At 35.8% G+C, this 17640-nt stretch overlaps 1 protein-coding gene across 12 annotated transcripts in view; it reads left to right on the top strand.

Moving 5' to 3' along the window:
* Window positions 1-17640, top strand: part of LOC113734698 (histone H3-lysine(4) N-trimethyltransferase ATX1-like) — a 35007-nt gene that overhangs the window by 13492 nt on the left and 3875 nt on the right. For 3 of the 12 annotated variants that reach the window (XR_011841582.1, XR_003459363.2, XM_072082300.1), the window contains exons 19-24: window positions 527-811; window positions 1785-1846; window positions 1930-2007; window positions 2549-2644; window positions 5019-5122; window positions 5221-5365. Coding sequence is in view for 5 of the 12 variants with exons in the window: in XM_072082300.1 (XP_071938401.1) it covers window positions 527-811; window positions 1785-1846; window positions 1930-2007; window positions 2549-2644; window positions 5019-5122; window positions 5221-5362 (767 nt within the window). In the remaining 7 variants the exon portion in view is untranslated. Of the gene's footprint in view, window positions 1-526; window positions 812-1784; window positions 1847-1929; window positions 2008-2548; window positions 2645-5018; window positions 5123-5220; window positions 5366-5519; window positions 5549-5630; window positions 5758-10441; window positions 10736-12969; window positions 13040-17640 lie in introns of those variants that run through there. The other 9 variants (XR_011841583.1, XR_003459364.2, XR_003459359.2 and 6 more) reach the window with 8 other exon arrangements.

Here is a 17640-nt window from a genome sequence, read left to right on the forward strand (position 1 = left end):
GCAAAATGTTCCAAATGTTTCTGGAAATTATTGCTCCCTTTGTATCTACGTGCATGAGGATCCTGATTCATGGATCTCTCTATTCGAGAAATTAAAATAAGAGGATATTTTTGTTAAGCTCAAGTTTGGGTGCTATGTTATGGGTGGTCTAACTAGGTTCATTCTTGATATTTCCCATCTTTCTATGGGATTCAAATAGTTGTTCTTGGCACTGCAAAGTTTCTGATTGGTTTGATATTTTATTCGTTTTCGCTATTCTTTTGAATTTGTACTTGAAATTTCCACTTAAATTATTTCTGTAGTTGCGTTTTGGTACTTAAAATATAGAAAAAATAGTTTCCCTCGTGTCTTTATCAAATTTGATGTTGAGTGCTTTCAATATCTACATGCTGGAAGTTCCAGAAAATATAGGTCCATGGATTTAAGAGTCATTTTCTTCAAATGCATCTCCAATCCACACTGAGAAAGAAATTGCATTAGCTTGGATGTTTGGAGTAGTAATCTTTTGTTGGAATCATTACCTCAGAGCCTTATAATTATTTTGGAAGAAGAGGACGGAAAGAACCTGAAGCTCTTGCTGCTGCATCCTTGAAACGCTTATATGTGGAGAACAGGCCACATTTAGTTGGTGGATTCAGCCAACATACATCCTTTGGGAATGATGTTTCCTCCAGTTCAGCTGCTGGTTCTCGATTTTCACTTGACCTGTTAAACTTGAAATCATCTCAGCTTGATGCATCTGGGAGCATCCTCTCAATGGCTGAAAAGTACACATACATGAGGGAAACCTTTCGAAAGCGGCTTGTGTTTGGTAAGCAAGAATTTTTAACCTTACTTTTCTTAGTACTAAACTTTGAAGCTGTTTTTCCTACTTGAAAGATGAGCAGAATGTGGACCTGCCAATATTTTGAGATGTTGAGTAGTTTTATTGAGCTTTAGTTATTTTTTTTCCTTTGGTTGTGTACAATTAAGGTAACTTCGTTTGTAGCAAATATTGCAAACAAGAAGTTTTGTTTTCCTGGAAGTCCTTTCTATTGTTTGTGCAAGAAGGGAGATTAAACTTTTACCTTATTTCCTAACGAGGTTCGCTAATTTGCAGTGGTGTCAACTTTCATGATTTCTTGTCCCTGTTGACTCTGCCTCTATGTCTTCAGCACAATTATATACCTAGGGATCTCTCTGCATAACATTCTCAGTTCATTTTGAAAAAACCATATTGGGATGCTCACACAATGCAAATTCAGACTGTTTCTTCTTGAGCTTCATTGAATATAGAACACTGACAGGTCCAATATCTCCTACCAAATGCAACTGCTTTGAGCACAGCATCTGTATCGACACTTCAAACAAATAATGAACTCATTTGGGTGCCGGATTCTCCAGTACAATTCTTTTTCTTTCTAATAATGTTTTCATTGTCTTCGCTAGTTGCTGCATCACAGAAATTTTAATGGCTTCAAGGATTGCGTGGTCAATCTCCCACTGTCAATAGATTTTTTAAGTTTTAAACATGGGATGCCGCCCAGTGAATGTGAAGGCATAGGAAGAGAACTCCTTTGGAAATGTAATCCTTTGACTCCTAATTGTTGCACTTTAGGTCTGAAAAGGCAACTTTCTATGTGACAATATGAAGATAGCAAAAAGGCTCAATTCAGATTGAACTGTTGAATTAAATAACACTTGGTATTTGACCAATCTGATGCAATTAAAAGTTTTTATGCTTTATCTTTTTGCCTTTTTCTGTTATGCAGATATTTGACTTTTAAGACTGCTATCATATGCAGGAAAATCTAGAATACATGGGTTTGGCATCTTTGCAAAACAACCCTATAGAGCTGGGGACATGGTGAGTTGATGTGATTGCTACCTGTTCTCAAGCTTTTTCTAAGGAACTTGAAACAACTGATATTTTGAATGTTCTAATCTTAGGTGATTGAATATATTGGTGAACTTGTTAGACCTTCGATAGCTGATCGAAGAGAACATCTAATCTACAATTCATTGGTGGTACGGACGTTAATCAATTCTTATCAGTTCAATAATGTAGTTGCTTGGTAATGTTTTTACTAGGGTAGATATGATGCTGATAAAATAAGGAATATTTCACTGAAATTTTCTGTGTGCTTTTTTTTTTTATGTAGCTTCATGTGGCGCCTGTTTTGGTGACTGTTCTGCTGAGAATTTCTTGTTTTAGTTATTCACTTTGTCCATCCGAGCTTGACTTATTGGGTTTGATAACGTGGTATTCAAACATCCGTAGCAGCAGAATGAATGATTTTACTATTCATTTGTCCTGCTTTTTTAGTTGTGAATGGTTGTACCCTTGGTATAACGGACCAGAATAAACTTTTTATCACTGCATTATCTTTCCAATTACATATATAGTTTGTGTGGCCCATACCCATTTTAATAATTTGTCTAATCGTCAGTCGTAATTTAGAAGCTGCTTGCAATCATCCGAATGGTAATTATGATTGTTTTATGCGCTTATATTGTCATGATAGTGGAAATATGAAGGGCTGTTTTGATTAAAATTTTCTACATTCAGGGTGCTGGAACCTACATGTTTAGAATTGATGATGAACGTGTTATTGATGCCACAAGAGCAGGGAGCATTGCACATTTGATTAATCATTCATGTGAAGTATGTACTTTACATTTTGTTTTTGCTCTATCTGTTAATTCACCTGATATATTATTTTCTTATCATGGGAGTATTGTCCTGTCATTGTACAGAATTATGTTTTAGGGTAAATTTACCTTTTACACCCTGTGGTTTAGTGCTTTTCCATTGAACCTTCTTGTGGTTTGAAAATTTTGTATATAAGCCCCCTTTTCTGTTTATCTTAAGAGTAGTTGGGTAAATTTGTAAATTAGTAGTTTTGCTCATTTATTTTTTTATTTCTTTTATATCCTCGTTTTTTTCCCATTTATTTCTTCTTCTTTTCCTGGGTTAAACTAAGATTGGCCCAAAAGGTTGTGTTCAAATCAAAGTTTTGGAAACTATCTTCTTTCCCAATGATCTTCCCGAAATGATGGGTCTTCCTTCTTGAACCACTACCACCAACCGCTCCTCCTACTTCCTCTTGCAACTACCACTACCTCCTGCTCCTCCTATAAAATCCACCAGGACTCTGTCTTCCAAGCCAAGAAAGCCCGCAACCACCATCTACTCCTGCTGCTTAATCCACAACTCTTCTTCGGAGCCAAGAACTCCCACAACCACCACTACCAGACATTCCTGCTGCTTCTTTCAAATCCACCACGGCTCTTATTCGTCGTCCTCCTCGCCACCATCAGCAAAACCCATTTTCTCCTCCTCTTCCATAACCTGTCTTTATCTATACAGAAAGCTAAGGTTTTCTTCTAGTGAAGTGAGTCATTGATACTGAGTGATTCCATTTTGAACATGTTGCTTTCTGAACTTGGACTTGTATGTTTACCCTTATGAAGGTGATCCTTGAGGTTCTTTTATGCTTTGGCTTATGTCATTTAAATCTACTGTTCTTTTGGAATATTTCATCTAGGGAAAATCGTTCAAAACGTCCCTCACATTTTGTAAAATGACTTTTTTCGTCCCTTACTTTTAAAAGTGTACTTTTACGTCCTTTACAAATTCACGTTGGTCAAATTTGGTCCCTATCTAGGTTTCTGACTAGTTTTTGGCCGGAATTCATCACATGACTTGTATGTGATCATTTTTAGGGGCAAAATTGTCAAATCAAAATTTACATAATCCATCTATAGTCCTTTATATTTCACAAAATGAATCGTTTCGTCCCTTACATTTCACAATATAAATTTTTTCGTCCCTCAGATTTCTCAAAATGAATATTTTTATCTCTCATTGACGACGTGTACGAATAGTTTTATTTTTTTAAATTCATGAATATATCTATTTGATTTTATCTAAACAGTACAAATAATATATAATATATCTCTATTTGATTTCACCTAAACAGATCAATATGTACATGGGTTTAAATCTAATAATTTTGTTTTAAAAAAAAAAAAAAATATATATATATATATATATATATATATATATGTGATTTCACCATGTGAATCTATTCAATATTTATAATCTTTTCTATTTTAGTAATAATTCATTTATTGAGTTGTTTAATAAGAGTATCTAATTAATCGGTGTTAATTCGAATTCTATAGTCATGCTAACAAATTACAATTTAAATCTGAAATTTTTACTCGTTACCTTTAAGTCCAACAATTGAATTTCTTACCTTATGATTATTTTAAAATTTGAAAGTGTCAATTACTTACTTCTTTTTGTGATACTTTTCCTTTGTTTATTTTTTCTGTCTAAATTTAATTCGATATAAATACTTGATAATGTTTAGAATTAAATGTCTTCTTTGTTTTCAATTTTCGAGTAAAAGGAATGAACATGAGTGAAAAGTAACAATTTTTTTAAACCCCTATATATATATATCTATTTTAATTTCACATAAACAGTATGTATAAGCGAAAATTAAATAGAGATATATTACATGCTATTTGTATTGTCCATGTGAGATCAAATAGATATATAAATTAGTTTAAAAAAAAGTTATTCATACACATGAACAATGAGAAATGAAAAAATTTATTTTGTAAAATATGAGGGATGAAAAAATTCATTTTTGTGAAATGTGAGGGACGAAACAATTTATTTTGTGAAATGTGAGGGACAAAACAATTCATTTTGTGAAATGTGAGAGACTGTGGATTGAATTATGTAAATTTTGATTTGACAATTTTGCCCTTAAAAAATGATCACGTGCAAGGCACGTGGTGGATTCTGACAAAAAACTAGTCGGAAACCTAGATAGGGACCAAATTTAATCAATATGAATTTGTAAGGGACGTAAAAGTACACTTTTAAAAGTAAGGGATGAAAAAAGTCATTTTGTAAAATGTGAGGGACTTTTTAAACGATTTTCCCTTTCATCTATTTTAATGGTATCTTAAGTGCACCTTATAGGTACCTGTTATGCTGTCTAACTTATGATTCTTTGCAGCCGAATTGCTATTCAAGAGTGATAAGCGTAAATGGTGATGAGCACATAATCATCTTCGCCAAAAGAGATATTAAACAATGGGAAGAATTGACTTATGATTACAGGTCCAGATACAACTCATACTCTGGAATTAACAACCCCTCCTCTTCTCTATAGTGATGATATTACCAGATTTTGCTGACTGGATTTGATTGCATACCAGATTCTTTGCTAAAGATGAACAACTTGCTTGTTATTGTGGCTTCCCAAGATGCCGTGGTGTAGTAAATGATACTGAAGCCGAGGAACGAGCATCGAAACTGTATGCGCCTCGTGGTGAATTAGTTGACTGGAAAGGAGAATGAGAGGTTGGCAATGGCTCTTTTTCTTTTGTGCCTTCTGATAACTATGCCTTTTTTAGCATCATTCTGGATTTATAGATATATTCCTCAGTAGGGGAAAATGCTTTAAGACAACTTCCATTGCTAAAGTAAAAGCATAATCAGTTGATGTTGTATGCAGACATAAGCAGTTGTCTTACTGATATGAAGGTATGTTTTAATATTAGGGTAATTATGTTTTTTAAATGGACTAATCTACCTCCTACATGTCCCTGATAATGAGATTTGATAGGTTTGTTCCACTGCTGCCCCTTCATCCATACAAAAAACCCATTAGGCGCTGGTATTGTACTGACAAACGAATCCTGGGTCCCACATCATTCAAACCTTTCAGTTGGCTGTAAGATTCATGTGACAAGGTTCGCCACAAATATATTTGTGGTGCCACCCATGCACCACCTCTTCAGATAAGGATACTTTTTTGGGTCCCATAAAATTTTTAGATCACCTCTTGTCAAGGGTAAAAGTGGAACGTTATGTGAATGAATTGTAGTGTGACTCAAATTTTGGGACAATAAAAAGGGCGAAACATGACAATAACAATGGGACAGAGGGAGTAATTAGTTGTAGATATTTCTATATTTTTTTATGTTCTTCTGGCTTCAATCTCATAGGATCTTGAGGTTGCAGTTTTATGAAAATTTATTAAGTCTACCTACACTATCAATGGAGAGGAACTCATTATTTTTTAAATCGAAGACAATCTACAATATCAAAGCACTAAAACTAATTAGTAAATTAAACATTTTGGCAATTAATCCACATATTAATAAGAATTAAGTCTTTTAAATGCTTGATTCTGAAAGTGGGTAGATGTGTCTTTGAATTTCATTTCCATATGCTCTACATCTCATGACTACACAATATTGAATGATGATTAAGGCTTCATGAGGGGTGTTTGATGTTTTCAATATAGCCATATAACCTTTCATTTTAAGAAGGTTTTGCATTGAGTTGCTTCGATCTTTTCTAAGTCATGAGCTAAAATTTCAGTTCTTACTGTATATGTTTCACTAGTTCTATGCATATTTATGTATTTCACAGATAAAGTCACAAACCTATATTGCATGTTCTCAATCCTTTTGTTATCCACTCATTATAGATTAGGTTTACCATTCAATTAATGGATAATGTATAAACAAATCAGACCTACACTACACTAAATTGTTGTGAATGGTCAAGATTTCTAATCTTCCTGCAATTTAGTTGTTCTTCAAAATTTGCTATTGGTTTTTCAACAAGTTAATGAAATTTTAGAAAGTTTATTCTGAACTTAGCGGAAATTGTTGTTACACCATTATAACACAATGGAGTGTGTTTGGCAAGAGGAGGTTAGAATATTTTGTAGACAAAAATAAAATATTTTCCCTGCTACAAACCCTCATAACACTCTTCAGCGGCCACGTTGTAAAATTTTTCAATCTTTACCAGATCAAGAATTGAAGCTGATAATAAAAGGGGAGAAATATCTTAAAGGCTGGATTACAAAACTCGCTAAAGAGTTGTGAATGCAATGCCATTTTCTCTTTAGTGATATTGCTCAATTAGGTAATGGTCGATCGATAATGTTGAGAATTTTCTAATGGTGTTTGCTTTTTAACATAAACATACAATATCCAAGCGACTTGTGAAATTCCGTTAAGGCATGCAACGGTAGAGCAATCTGCTGTGTACCAGAAAGGGATCTTAGTTCACTATTAAATATGCCTAATATTTTAGGGAGTAATTCTCAGTCACTCGCATGATTGCTTATCTGATCCTGCTGGGTACTTTTTGGGAACAATGACAACCAAAAAAGGTTGGGGCTGTTTGCTGAAAGAGTTTGGCTTTCACTATACCTTGCACGGCAGTTGGGTATGGGAAGAGGATGGCAGTGAAGGGGGATTGTTGGTTTAGGGTTTGGTTTCTATTTTGTTGGGCTGCAGTGGAAGGTTCTGTGAAGGTAGGGAAGTTGGTTACTGATGTAGAAGCCACAAGGAAAAAGGAGTTGGGAGTTGTGCTGAGATTTAAATCTAATTTTTGCCTTCTGGATTGAGTATGTAATACGAGGACAAAGTTGGAAGGTGAAGCTATGGTGTATCAGGCTCCATTTGCCCTGTTATCTATTATGATTTACTTTAGGTGCCCTCTGCATCTGTTGCAAGTTATAAAAGTGTTTAAAAGGGTCTCTCAGAATTTTTTGAAGCACTTTCCCAGGCATCATATATAAGCATCAGGTGAACTGACCTAGGATTGTTGTTCACCATAGAGACTAATAAGAAAAAGGAGGATAAGAGTAGAAAAGACATCACCTGTTAAACTGGAAAGTTTTGCAGGATTACTGCCTTCATCAAGCATCTCCGACCTTGTTCCTTCTTGCACAAACTGTTGTCTCTGTGGTTCAAGCTCTGAGAAATCCAGTTTGTTCCCAGTTGGCATAGAAAAGTATGTTTCTAAGATTCACCTACTGACGAGATATGAGTTCAAAGGTTTTACAAGAGGACACAGGAATCTTCTAAAGATGTAAAAGATTATGAATGGAATCACTAATGCACCTTTTGTTGTATTTTCTATCAAATTCATGATTGAATTTTTCAGAGAAAATTCTCTAATTTTTATAGGTGAGATGATTGTGTCAAAGGAAGAACCCTCAGGACGTTAAAGTGATAGTCGCGATTTAGAGTACATGGATAGCATTTACCTTCTTTAATGTACGCAATGAACAAATTATTCTCTTGAAGCAATTGTGCTGAGCTGAACCTGGTCCTCTTTTCTCTTCCATTTTAGCCATGAAGTTTAACGAAATTGCACTCAAGGAAAATGTCTATGCTAGAAACAAAAAGGGAACAAATGTTATAAACTTCCCTTACATGATGCTTCCAGCATCATTTGAAAGTTTGGGAAAGTGATGATTACATGTTTTGATATATTCAATATGAGGTGTGTTTCATTGCCGTCCTCATAGTTCCATATCAAACTCAATTCTTGGTCAATAACTTTCAATTTTGGGTCTATTAAGGTTTTGATTATTGGCGCTACTCCCTGAAATCTGCCCCTTTCAGCTAACTAGAGTTAAGAAGTCCCAGTTCTAGGAGTTGCAATTGGTTATTGAAAATTTAGTGTTGCATTTTGAGGGATAGTAAAAATAACTTCTCCTGCTTTTGAAGTTAGATTGTCTTTCCAAATTTATTTGCTTCCAAATTTTTGCAAATGGCCCATGCATCTCCTCCTAAATGATAAGAGGCAGTTAAGGGGAGAAAATTTTCTACAAAAAATTGAGTGATTTTAATTTTCATGGCAAATAATTCTTGAACAAGGCTCTATGTTCTCGACTAACCATTTTCAGTATGTGAATCAGAATATAAACAGTTCAGTGTCTTTTTTTTTTTTTTTCTCAAAAAAGGAAAATGAAAACTCAATGTCTTACATCTAGGATAGATACTAATGAAGATACTGAAAGGAACAAAGAAAAATGAAATAGACAGAGACACAAAGTGGACTTCTCTGTTTTCGAGCTGGGTAAGCAACCACGAGTGCCGAATGATAGTAGTTAATTTTTTGTTTGTTTCAACTATAGATGGTTCTGCTCATTTTGATGTAAGGATTTCTCTTCTCTGTTTTTTTTTTTTGGGGTTCCTTTCGAGAAGGTAATAATATTATTAAGATGCAGCAAGAAGGCACAGCAACACATAGATAAGTATTTAGCTTCTTATACAACAATGGGCCCTATAAAAAAAAGCAACAGATAGATTGTTAGCCGAGTAGTGGGCATTTATCCAAAAGAAAAGGGTGGCCCAAATTTGATACAAGTCTTGTGTTGCTATAGGTTTTTCGATTTGTTTGGGTTGTAGTTTATTTGTAAATTTTTTTGGCTTACATCATCAATATATTTTTCAACCATCTTTTTATCTCACATATGTGACATCAAAAAAGTGCTACACTTTTTTTTTTTTTTCAAAAAAATTATCTCAAATAATCGACTATCCAAACACAGTCGTTGAAAAGGCTAGTGAAAGTCAATGGATGATGATGAGCATAATTGTGTCCATATGGATTATGTCCTTTAGGGGTGTTTTTAAAAAGCTTTACCACAGCTTTGTAGGTTAAAAGCTTTACCACAGCTTTGTAGGTTAAAAGCTTTTACTGTAGATTTTTTTTTTGTTTTTTGGGGGGGGGGGATTTTAAATTTAAAGTTTTTTTTTCCAGTGTTTTAAAAACTTTGAAAATCTATTTCTCCTTCCCTCTCAATCTACCATCACCACCTGCCTCCTTCGCCCGTTCCTGCCTGCCACCTTCCCCCACTCCCTTCCTCTTCCCCCACTCCCTCCTCCTCTCCCCCTCCCCTTCTTCACTGTGACTAAGATCTGGTTGTGGAGGAGGAGGGCAGGGGTGGGGAGGGGAGATTGGTTTTTTGTATTTTTTTGGGGGGATGGGGGGGTGGGGGGCTTTGGAAGGAGAAGGGAAGTGGGAAGAGGAGGGGAGGGAAGTTGGAGGAAGAAAAGGGTGGTTTTTTTTTTATGCAGCATTGTACTTGAAAAACTAGTGTTTGGAAAAATTCCAAATCCAAACAGACCCTGTTGTACAAAATTTAGCCCTTACTATCAGTGTTGGCATTGTAGCATCACAAACCTTATTGTTTCCATACTGTTTATTTATCATTTTTGAGGACTTATGTGCATGGGAAAATGTTTCATGTGAGTGTCACTGGTGGTGTATTGTCCTCAATCAGTTGAGATGAGGACATTTTTACTCTACATTTATACACCAATTATTTGACTATTTGGCTAGCAACACACTCTCAATCTTCTCACTCATCAAGTCTTCAATTGCTGTTATCTTCTACATTGACATGGGTCTTGGGAGAATAGCTTCTGCTTCTTCTGTGTGTCTACTTCCAAAGCTTTATGTTCTGCTTTTTCCTTCCCACATTTTCTTTTTTTGCTCTTTTCTAAAAATGTTCATTCGCAAGAGTTTCCTCAGAACTTCAGCTTTGGTTTAACTGTTCAATCATAAGCCCTTCCCATCTTTCTCCTTGTACTGATTACTCCTTTGCCTCTTGTGCAGAGCAGTTTTATCCATGATGTTATGCCGTGTGAGATCCCCCGGAAGACCTTTATTCTCTCTGGTGGAAGTTCACCTTTCTGCCTATCTTTTTTTTTCAGGCAGATATCATTGTATTTTTTCAATTTCTGTAATCTCTTTAGATTCTTTTTAAGATAGGGCTCAAAGAAATTTTATTGAGATCATCCCTCTGAATGAATTGCACCTTGTGTCCTCATTGCACAGGGTCTTCAGGGATGTTGTACACTAATATACCTGTAATTATTGTCTTGTATAGAAATATTCACCTTTCCCTTTTGTCTTTGTTCGTTGTTATAGCAGCCATAGTGCTTACTTTTGTCAGATAAGCTTTAGTAAGCCTCTAACGTGCTTTAAATGGAAAGCTGTTACCACAACTGAAATATTTACCCAGTATATTGATGTTTAGCAAAGTATTAATGTGGAAGGATAAGAATAATGATGATGGTAAGAAAGTGCATTATCTCAATTAATTGAATACTTCCAAAAGGAAGCAAAATACATGCATGGATTGCTATTTTCTTTGCTGTACATTGACCTTTTTGGTATCCAATCAATAGGCATAGTTTTGGAGTGGATGTTTTGCTGAAACTTTTTCATCGATCTAGTGGGGTTTCAGATATTCAGCTCCCTTAACTGTAGCAAATTAAAGTTTCTCGAAAACTCACGGGCTTAATAGCCATAAAATGTCAGCAAGTTTATCTTTCCAAAGAATTTTGGAATTATTGACTAGTAGGGTGTGTATAACTGATTAAGTGGTTTTCCAATTGCATTAGATCTATTGTGCTAAGCTTTGCTAAGCTTGCCTTATCCTAAAAGTTTAATTCGTGTAAACTGAAATGTGGATTAGCATATTTAGAGTGTTGTGTTACATGCACAATTTTAGTTTATTAGTGACACTTAGCATACTTTGTGATTATAGGAAGTGCTCTTCAAATTGCTTTTTGGTTTATGCTCCACTTGTGAAACGTACATGTAAAGAGTACAAAGTGAATTGTGTATAAGCTTATTGAGTATTGCTTCACATGTATATTTTTTATACTAATCGACTCATGAATGGCTTTGTTACCATTGAGCAGTATTTTGAAATTATGTGGCTTAATGATGCAGCTTAAGGGATGATGTGCTGTTTCAGTTCTGTCAAATTAATTTTTGTTAAGTTTTGCCTACATGGGCTTTTTCTCTTAGCTTGTACTTTTGGATCCTTTATTTTGGTGGGACTGTCATGGATTTTGCAGTTTTAGTTTGTCCTTTAACAAATTAAGCAAGGTAGTAACTAGTTCAATCAATAGAGCCTTCAGAAAAAGGGAAAAAGGTGCACCCAGAAAAGGGTACCGTTGCTTTGAATACTTGGAAAGGCAAAAGACATTGATCAAGATTTTCTGCAGAGAAATTTCTCAGAAGGAACTGTTTTAAACTTGAGCTAAGGTTGGAGCCAGGGGTGTTAAGCAAATAGAACATACTAATTTAGTATTTAACTCTATGATGGTTGTAATTTGCTTATTTTAGCTGTTTAGGTTCCAGGTTTGAAATGTTTTTCCCAGTATGAATGTGAAGTACCAATCAGATAACTGGATTGAGTGTTCTTAAAGGGTGAAGTACCAATCAGATAACTGGATTGAGCGTTCTTAAAGGGGGCTCGTGGCAAAATATGTCCTCGACCTATAGGATGTGCCTGGGGCTGTTGAAGGCCAAGCCTTCCTTTTCATGCCTCTGTTAGAAGTGACAAGAGAGCTTATCGATGTGGAATAAAATAACTTAGGAATTTACTTTGCCGGATGCTAATTTCTTCCAGAACACATTGGTGTTGAGTGCAAAAGTGATGGTGCCCCATGTTGCTTATCCTAGGGAAGAAAAATGCACCAATAAGAAAACTGCATTAGTGGATTACTCAAGCAAGATCTTACCATTACATGCTTTAGTAATTAGATATTGATAATATAGTGGAAGGGTTTTGTTTACAGTGCATGACATTCCTAAGGAGGGTTCTCAAATCTTAATATCAATTGGATGAAAGTCCTAACTATGGTCAGACTAATTTATGATTATGGAAAAATTATGCATAGCATGATTTATGTAACCACATATACTAGGATGAAATGGATAGATGTTTACAATAAGATGGATGGATCTAAACAGCGTGACTAATTTCAAAATCTGTTTGAGTTGCATTCACAATTCCCTCGAGAAAAATTTTGGTGCTATAGCACCTAAGAACTTTGTAGGCATATAAATAGAGTTTGTCAAATTGTAATCGATGAATGGACATTTTGTTGGATATTCACTTTTTAGATGTCGGCAAAGCAATAGCAGGTGCCATGATTATCCTTGGAGAGAGAAACTAGAAGTGAAAGCTGAAAACAGGTTTTAGTATATGATTTTCATATAAGAGAATGTGAGAACGGATATTTGTACAAGCCAAGTTTTATTTCAAAGCCTTCAGTAGACTTAGGGCCTCTTAACTTTTTAGGACTATTGAATGGGTATCTCATTCCATTCTATTCTTATTTCAGGTTGGACTACCTGCTTTGATGATATCAACATACCAACCAGCCATCCACTTCTCTAGTGTTTGGTTTCCTAGTAAGCTGTCTTTTTTTTCCCCTTTCTAACATAACACTTCATGGCTAAGAATTCTTAGTATAGAAAATGAGGTGTACATTTTTATGATCGTATTTTATATATTGCAAACATATTTTTAGGTTTCTTCTAGCACCAAATTTAATGATTAGGTAAGACTTCTATTAAGGGTTGCCGGAGTTTCAAAAGCAGGCATTAATTTTGCTTAATTTCTAGTAAGGTTGCACTCACTACAAATGTCTGTACCATTGCTCTTGATAGTTGGGATGGAAAGAGTTAATATATTGATGATACAATAGCCTATATTTATGTGTAAAGCACAATAATATCAACATTCCAGATACTATAACACAAAGTCAAGGTGTTGAAAATCAAGGTGATAAGTTAGAAATCAAGTTGAGATTGGAAGAGCACAAAAGTTTCCTGGTGAGTGAGTCTTGTTAAAAAAGATTGGTAACATGATCAGCAGATAAAGTAGAGGCAAAGAGGGTATGCTGTAGAAAATGATGTGTTGAACAAAATGGCAGTCAATATGCTGCATGCGTTAGTGGAAGATGTATTATGTGTGATTTGGATGGCACTCTGGCTATCACACTAAACAAGTGTGTTGGTGTGAATAGACACCCATGTCATGAAGAAGCTAGCACAACCATAGGAGCTTAGTAGTAATGTCAAGCCAAGGTACAATACTCGATTCTAAACTAGGGGGAAACACTATTGATTGTATTAGTAATGTCAAAGGATACCTTGTTCTAAAACGATGATTTGTAGGATCACTGAACCAATCAGAATTAGAAAAGGCTCTCTACTCCAGGGAAGAAGAGAATGAGAAGTGAAATTCATGAGTAAGTGGTCACTCTTGCATGTACAGCATCAATGTGAGTGGAGTGTCTGGCAGACATGAATTGGCTTACCAAGTATACAACTTCCAACTAGCGAGTGCTATCCATGAGAAGTTCCCCATCAGCAGGACGCAACTTGACATTACTCTGAAGTGGACTGTCAGTAGTTTTGGTTTCTATTAGGCCGATCTAAGATAGAAGATTTTAATTCACACTCGACTAGATGTTTTCGTAGCCTGTAGAGCACTTAGAGACCTCTAAACCAAGAAAATTGGAAACATACGCATGATCCTTCATTTAAAATGATGTGCTAAGAATTACTTTTAACTTTTTGGATACCCAAATGTCATTACCCATCGATTATGATGTCATCCACATTGATGAAGAAGAATGATTCGCTGTGATGACGTTTTGATGAATAATGTTGAATCACATGAACTGGTGGTATCCAAGGCTTCCCAAGGAGCTTGGCGAGCTTGTTTGGGGCCATAAAACGCAATATGGGGATTACAAACTTTGTTTGGCAGATGATCATAGCCATATGTGGTTATATACAAACTTCATCAGTTACTTGTGTTCCTGACCAAATTTGATGTTTGGAATATTTTTCTGATATCAATTGGTGAAGATGGTGGTGAATTTCATGGCGGCTTAGTGGTGGAGCTGCTTGCTTTTGGCTCTGTTTCAAAGGTTTTAGGACACATAAAATGCAGATATTACTGGAAAAAATGGTTTGTAACGTGGTTGGTGAAGTGAAAAGGATGACGACAGTGGCTGGTGTTGGCGGCGGAAGTGGTGGCACTGGCAGCTGATGGTGAAGTGGTGACTATAGTGTCAGGGTATTGGTGAAGGCAGAGAAGGGGAAGAGAAAGCGAGGAGGGGAAAAAAAAGGAAAAAAGAAAACAATAAATTCAAAACCTATTACTGGATAACTTTAGCAAACACTCTGGGTTTTGATTAAAAGCCATACCCATTCACCAGTTTATCATACCTATAGTGATAGTGATTTTAGAATTCAAACCAAATGCCTCCTTAGTGAGGGCCTATAATTTCTCCTCTATTGCTTTTTGCCAAAAGGGGTCAGAACAATGCTCATAAAAGGATTGAGGCTCATATAAAGCAGCTACAGCAGGATAAGAATGGCAGTCATCGAGATAGGAATGTGAAACTCTTGCCGTAGCTGAATGACGAGGAGAGCAAGGTACAAGTTGTGAAGCAGAGGGTTTGGGATCCACAATATGAGCAGGTTTACAAGAGGCCAAACAGAAGTGACAAGAAGAGTTTCTAGGACCCGCATTACAGGACATTTCATCTGGGAATATACTGATAAAATTACTAATAAAAAGCTGCAAAGAACTGGAGGAAGACAAATGAAACATAGACATGCTAGACTAATACCCCTTTCTAACGGAGGAGACTTGGTCAGCATTAGGAATTTTCTTGAGCTCAGGTAAGGGTGAGACTGTCACAGTGTGCAAGCATTCTGTATCCCGCACCACCCACTTGGCAAAGGGTGGATAACCTCTTAATCGCATGATGGGAAACTCCAATATGTTTAGCTACCTGATTATAACAACAATAAGAAAGCAATAGAGTTGAGATGAGGGATCAACTTTGTTCATAAGGTTAAAGAAAGATAAAAGAAGCACATATGTAAACTTTACAAGCATGGTTCGAAACGTGTGCCATAGAGACACTCATAGAGAGATTGATTGTAAACGATAGAAGAAGAAACTCGGTTAATGGTGTAAATGGCTGTGAGGTAAGGTTCTCTCCAAAGATTTACTAACATTAGTGGAGAGTAAAAGTGCCTGAGTAACATCTAAAATGTGGCGATGCTTTCCAGCACCATGACCATTCTGTCATATGTTGGCCGATATGTACTGTTAATGGGTCATCACCAAATGTTAATCACAGATGAATACCGATTGGTCTGGCATGTGATATAAATGGAGAATAAATTGGCAGAAGATTAGGATGAGACCATAAGGTGGCTCTTGATACCATGAAAATTGGAGTGGAAAGAGTTAATATATCAATGATGGAATTGCCCATACTTACAGGCTTTTCTTCCTCTTTTAAGAAGAATAGCCATTGTCGAATCAGTTACAAGTGGTAAAGCTACAAAAAATCAAGACCCTAATAATACAATATATTAACAATCCTAGCTAGTAATTAAGCAAAAGTTTTGTGGTCCTTGTGATTTAGCAAAGCACCATTTACCTAATGAAATGTTTTAGTAATGATTAAAGCCAATTTGTAACCGGTGTAACTTGCCAAGGCTTTAACAGTGTTGATCATACATAGTTACTGTTAATAGTATGTTAATTTATATTGAAATGTAAAGCATCCAAACTTTTTTTCTGTTTCTGTGCTAATGATGAAACTGACTCAGTGCCTTTCCTTTTTCCCCTAGGACACGTACTGTTTTTTAATTTTCTATCTTGGATTTGCAGTTTCCTTTTGAAATGAGAAGACTGTAAGTTTAATTATAGATGATATTTACGTCATTTCCGCAAAATTGAGATAAGGTTCCTTGTACAGAATCATGTTCTTGTTAGTGCTTCATGCTTTGATATGTAAGTTATATAATTAGAGATGGCAATGGGGGCGGGTGCTCGCGGGGGGCTCACGGGGCGGGGGTTGGGGCGGGGGGTGGGGAGAGGGCGGGGGGGGGGATTTTTTCCCCCCGCTTAGAAACGGGGCGGGGGGCGGGGGAGTATACCCCCGCCCCATCCCCCGCCCCGCCACCCGCAAAAAAAAAAAATATATATATATATATATATGACTATATATTATATGTAAGTTAATTAGTTATAAACTTATGATAATGATATTATTAGTTAGATGTATTATATAATGTATATTAGTTTATGTAATATAATTGATATTATCAATTATATGAATAATTATACATGTCTACTAATAGAATTTATTAATTAGTTATACTAAATTTACTAATACATTTATACTAAATTTTTAATTACACTTAATAGAATAACACTTTTTTCTCAAAAAAAAGCACAAACACAATGATGAATTAGTGATTGCATTTGTACTAAAAGTGAAAATTTGACTATTTTAGTTATATTTATTTCATCATATTGGATTGTATTCAAATAACTTCTGTTTGATTGTTTTTATGAGTTTCAATTGTAAAATTACAATGAATAATAATTTGGTGATGTGTTGATATTTTAGTACTTGATTATTTATTAAAATTTAATTATAATAAAATTTTATTAACCCCGCGGGTGCCCCCGCGGGGGAAGCGGGGCGGGGGCGGGGGCGGGGCGGGGCGGGTAGAGCGGGAGGCGGGGGACGGGGCGGGGGACGGGGGGAACTAATAGGCAACGGGGCGGGGGACGGGGGAGGGGTCCCCCGCCCCGTTGCCATCCCTATATATAATATGCTAGATGTGCACACCATATAGTAGATTGATGCTAGATGAGATTGAGGGAGAGTTGATAATTCAATAAGTGAGACACATTTTTTTTATGCTTATGAAATTCTCAATTTTAAGTTGCATCATGCTGGTTTTGTCTGGAAATTTGCCTGATTAGCTTCATTATAGGTTCCATCTTGATAGCTTAACCATGTATTGCACAAAAACAAATTAGATTATTGTAATTTACCTTACAATTAAACTTTAATTTATTTCTGAATGTTTTGAATATAAACACAATGAATCTCAGCCCAAAGTTGCTTAAGGTTCCTTAGATATTGCTCTCTCTGTAGTACAGAAGAATAATGTACAGGACA

The sequence above is a fragment of the Coffea arabica genome, chromosome 3c, assembly GCF_036785885.1.
Source record: "Coffea arabica cultivar ET-39 chromosome 3c, Coffea Arabica ET-39 HiFi, whole genome shotgun sequence".
Lineage (NCBI taxonomy): Eukaryota > Viridiplantae > Streptophyta > Magnoliopsida > Gentianales > Rubiaceae > Coffea > Coffea arabica.